The sequence below is a fragment of the Laccaria bicolor genome, genomic scaffold (assembly GCF_000143565.1).
Source record: "Laccaria bicolor S238N-H82 LACBIscaffold_51 genomic scaffold, whole genome shotgun sequence".
NCBI classification, from domain to species: Eukaryota; Fungi; Basidiomycota; class Agaricomycetes; order Agaricales; family Hydnangiaceae; genus Laccaria; species Laccaria bicolor.
In genome coordinates, this window is record NW_001889922.1 from 301,506 (window position 1) to 306,599 (window position 5,094).

Below are 5,094 nucleotides of genomic sequence, written 5' to 3' on the forward strand. Positions count from 1 at the left end.
ATCAATGTTGGCTGAGGACACAGCCAGTTTCTGATTCCATGGACATCATGGATTCCATATGGAATGATGCTGGAATGGTCATGGAATGATTAATTCCATATGGACTCCAACACCATTCCATATGGATTCCATCAGATTCCATATGGAATGCAGGCATATCCACATGGATTCCATGGAGCAGTCCATATGGATTCCATGGAATGGAATTAATGACTATTATACCATTAGAATACATTGTCCTTACTATAAGTAAGTAAAATAAATTTTTTTACATCTCGAGGAATTGAACTCTCGACCTCGTGAATGTAAGCAGCGCTCAAGCCGACTGAGCCATGAAGGCATTATTATATGAGAAACTAAAGGTATGTATATACCGCTTTTAGGCACGTGCCGCGTCAAACGTGACAGCTGTGGCTGAAGCGTTGCCACGTCGTTCTTTCCTTCCTACCACCACCATCACCATCCACCACCACCGTTTCAAACCACGACCGCCCGCGACATCGACAACGACGACGACGACGCTGACGCTGACGACGCGTGACGAGGGCCCAGCCCAGGTAAGTGGGAACAACCACCCCACCCACTCTCCTTTTTAACACAAACCACAGGTGCCACGTCGCGACGTGGCAACCAGACGGCGAACGACGACATCGGTCGTCGTTCGCCGTCTCTGCTCGGCCACGAGGACTCACCACCACGAACAGCCCACCAACACACCCCACCAACGTCAACGAGCGCCCACCCCCACGAGCGCCCACCGACGAAAACGAGCGCCCACCAACGTCAACGACCTCACACCAACGACGACCAGCGCCCACGAAAACGACCGCCCACGGACGTCCAGCGACCGCAAACGACGTCCCCGCCCACGAAAACGATGTCCACCGCCCATGAACGACGCCCACCGCCAACGATGTCAACCGCCCATGAACAACGGCCACCACCAACGACGTCCAACGCCCACCGCCCACCAACGACGTCCCCCGCCCACGAAGACGACGTCCGCCGCCCACCGCCCACGAAACAACGTCCGCCGCCCACGAAAAACGTGTACCGCCCACGAAACGACGTCCGCCGCCTACCGAAAACATCCGCCACCCACCGAAGACGTCCACCGCCCACGAAACAACGTCCCCCGCCCACCGAAAATGTCCGCCGCCCATCCACGAACACAGTGACGAGCCCAGGTGAGCCCCCCCTCCCTCCATCATTATTCCACATCACACCGTCCCCCATTGCTCCCCCTCTAATTGCTGCCCCCCTCTCCACCTTTCCTTCCCCCTCCATAACTCCCCACCTCCATCACTCTCCACCCCTCCCCTCCCTCCTCATTCTCCACAACTCCCTCTCTCCACAACTCCCACTCCCCTCCATCACTTCCCCCTCCCTTGATCACTCTATATCTATACCTCTCCCTCCCCCTCCCTTTAATATTATATGTAGTAAAATAAAATTATGTAGTCTGTTTCAATACACCTTAGTTTTCTTCATTTATTAGTGTTTAAGTTGGAACTTTGCAGATTAAGTCTGGACTTGTGATTCTATGATAATAATTGTGGAATTGGGACTTATTCCATCTGAATTCCATATGGAAAAAGTATGGATTCCATCTAAAAAAGTATGGAGTCCATCAGCTATTCCATGGATTCCATCTGAAAGAAGTATGGAGTCCATCAGCTATTCCATGGAATCCATCTCCAGAAAGTATGGAGTCCATCAGCCATTCCATGGAATCCATCTCCAGAAAGTATGGAGTCCATCAGCCATTCCATGGAATCCATCCCCAGAAAGTATGGAGTCCATCTGCCATTCCATGGAATCCATCTGGAATTCCTGGAATCCACCCCCCTTCCATGCATTCCATATGGATTAAGCCGGGGAGGGTAAAGTACAGCATTTGAGCTATCACATACTTGATCCGAACTGTTAACGTCTGAGGACTAACATTTCAGATTTACAGTGTTCTTTGTCAACAATTCACAACTTGTTTCACGATGTTACTTGTTACCGAATCACTCATCAATCACACTGGGGGCTCACGTGATCTAGGGAATATCACACTTGACTTGACTCTTCAATGCGTCAACACAACTATATGTACATTTCGATTCAACTACTACAACTGACATTTGTATTCATAGGAATACACCAACGTACGAGTCGTCGAACTCTAACATTGGTGGACACACTGGGAAATATCCCTACGATCTTGTGATTATCTCCACAATCGATCTCGATCAAAATCTTCAGAAAGAACAAGGACTTCCGTTACCGGTGGAACAAATCACACCCACACAACACATCTTATACCCTACACCTTACTTCACCATGCGGAATCATACTACCCTTATCGAATTTCAAATCAGTTTACAAACGACTCTATGGACAACACAAAGAAGACAGCCAATCCAGGTAGAAAGACCAACAATTCGCAGTCCGCTGGGATGACACAGCAAACAAGCAACACACCCACATCTGGAACAACAACCACGCCTCACAGAAGGGAAGCCAAGCTAGAAACAAGTACACAGAACATGTTCATGCCAAGTACACCTGAACTAAGCAAAGGACTAGACATTCCAGAAGCATCATCATTTCAGACAGCACCGGAACGTGATCAACCATCAATTGTCTCGGAAGGGATTGAACCTGAACACCCTGGAGTCAAGGATCTTACAGATCTAGGAGCACCCTTTGCTCCCAAGGAATTGCCTGATCGAGGGTCATACAAGGAAGTAGTGGTGGAATTTCCAGCATGCATGCCTGTTTCTTCATTCAGGAAGTCTGTCACTGAGACTGGATTGGATAGATCCTGCATTAGCAGGTCGACTTCGACAAGTGCTTCAATTGGGGGAAGCTGCCTTACACTGACCCATCTACAGCTCTTATGGAAAGATAGTATCGCGCACGGAGTGAAGGGAAATATTCAAGGAGGAAATGGATGTTTTGAGGGAGTTACTGACCAATTTATATCACTTTGACAATGGCGCTAACCAAATCGGTTTTGGATTCCGATTACCTTCCCATGTTTACTGAAGGCAAGCCAGACAGTATTTCGACGCATCTCAAGAAGTCGAGAACTCGCTTTAGTCATCCAATGGCCAATGTGAACTCCTCGGCATTTGGTCACGCAGTCCAGAACAACTCTTCACACACGCTCAAGGAGTTATTTGGTGTCAAAAGACACGAAGACCCATTAGGATCGAATGTTCCAAGAGGAACTGCCAATTTCGAACCAAGACTCGTACGCAAATCTCAGGGGGAAGATAACAGGTCAGAAAATTCACATTCTCACCAGTCAAGAGACAGTTTTCAGCAACAACCGTGCCAAGGAGGCGGGGACCCAGGAGATTCAGACGGCAATGACAGCGATGATGGGGAAGGGAATAACAGTCCATGCAGAGGACCCAGGAAACCTTTCTCACCAAGTAACCCATGAAAAAACCCGTTTAGTGCCATTCCAGGAGAAGGAAACTCAGTCGTAAGTGAGCCTCCCCAAGAACCTCAGTTCGACACTAAACTTAAGGTAGATGCTATTCCTACTTGGGATGGAAATTCTGAGAATTTACGACACTGGATTTTAAAAAGTAACAGCCTTGCCAAACGATCCGATATAGTATTCAAACAATTAGGTATGTTGGCTCCTATGTGGCTAACAGGCTCGGCTGAAATCTGGTATTATAGTCAGAGCATAGAAACACATGATAGGATCGAACAGGATTGGAATACACCACAAGTGGCTACCACCTTTATCATAAAACCAAGGCACTTGCCTGTAGAGCTGTGTGTATAAGTCCACAAGTTTTATGAAAGGCCTTTCATAGGTGTGTCCTGTGTCTTTCTTTCTCATAAAGGCTATGTTCTTTTCATAAAATGTAGGCAAAGACCACAGGACCCTTTCATAACATTTCTTAGGAGCTTTCATAAAAGCTTTCATAATTATTATCATGCGCTTTCTATGAATATTTCATTGAAGCTGTTCAGTTCTTTCATTGTACTTTTCATAATTAAACCTGTGTGCTTTCAATAGGTATTTCATTCACTGGGTTAGGTGTATTCATTGCCTTTTTCATAATTAATGGTGTGCACTTTCATTGAATATTTCATTAGGAATTTTCGGTGCTTTCATTGCTTTTTTCATAATCAATCCAGTGTAATTTCAATAAATATTTCATTGACTATGTCAGGTGTATTCATTGCCTCTATCATATTTAATGGTGTGCGCTTTCATTGAATATTTCATTAGGAATATTGGATGTTTTCATTGTACTTTTCATAAGTAATGTTGTGTGATTTCAATAAATATTTCATTCTCTAGGTCAGGTGTATTCATTGCCTCTTTCATAATTAATGCTGTGTGCTTTCATTGTATATTTCATTAGGAATTTCAACCATTTTCATTCCCCTTTCATTAATTAATGCTGTGCACTTTCATTAAATATTTCATTATCAATTCTGGGTGCATTCATTGTGCATTTCAATAAATATTTCATTGGCTAGGTTATATGCATCCATTGCTTCTTTCATAATTAATGATGTGCACTTTGATTGAATGTTCCACAGCTTTCATTGGATTTTTCATTGAGTATCTCTCAATATTTCATTCCAATTTCATATCTACCCCCAGGGCTATCATTATGATTTTTCATTATATTCCATGATAGCAATAAAATAGCTATTATGGTCCGATGGTTAGTAGTGTCTGCTTTTTCAGACTACAATGGTTTGTAGTGTCCACTTTTCATTACAAAAGTTAATAGTGTCTGCTTTTTCAGACTACAATGGTCTGTAGTGTCTGCTTTTTCAGACTACAGTAGTTTGTAGTGTCCACTTTTCTGACATATAGTTTGTAGTGTGGTTGACTATGTATGTATAGGTCATTGGGGATATGGTTGAAGGATTGGGATGAGTTGACATTCTGCCACTTATGAATAGTTGCTTGTGATGTCAGGTCCATGGCTGTTTTTCATACTTGCAATCTGTCCTGTCCTTTCACATGAGAAGCCACTATCCTATCTTTGATGTTGGTCAACCTTCCACTCAGATCAGTATCTGCTGTCCTATGTCTGACCACAGTCAATCTTCACATGATTT

At 44.5% G+C, this 5,094-nt stretch overlaps 1 protein-coding gene across 1 annotated transcript; it reads left to right on the forward strand.

Annotated features, from left to right (window-relative positions):
- Nucleotides 1-3,097: 3,097 nt before the first annotated feature.
- LACBIDRAFT_333487 (uncharacterized protein) lies at nucleotides 3,098-4,157 on the forward strand (the record flags this gene model as incomplete). Its single annotated transcript, XM_001888080.1, has 7 exons — nucleotides 3,098-3,273; nucleotides 3,299-3,481; nucleotides 3,618-3,632; nucleotides 3,685-3,783; nucleotides 3,814-3,824; nucleotides 4,031-4,081; nucleotides 4,111-4,157. The coding sequence occupies 7 exons, from the start codon at nucleotides 3,098-3,100 to the stop codon at nucleotides 4,155-4,157; spliced, it is 582 nt and encodes a 193-aa protein (XP_001888115.1).
- Nucleotides 4,158-5,094: the final 937 nt, after the last annotated feature.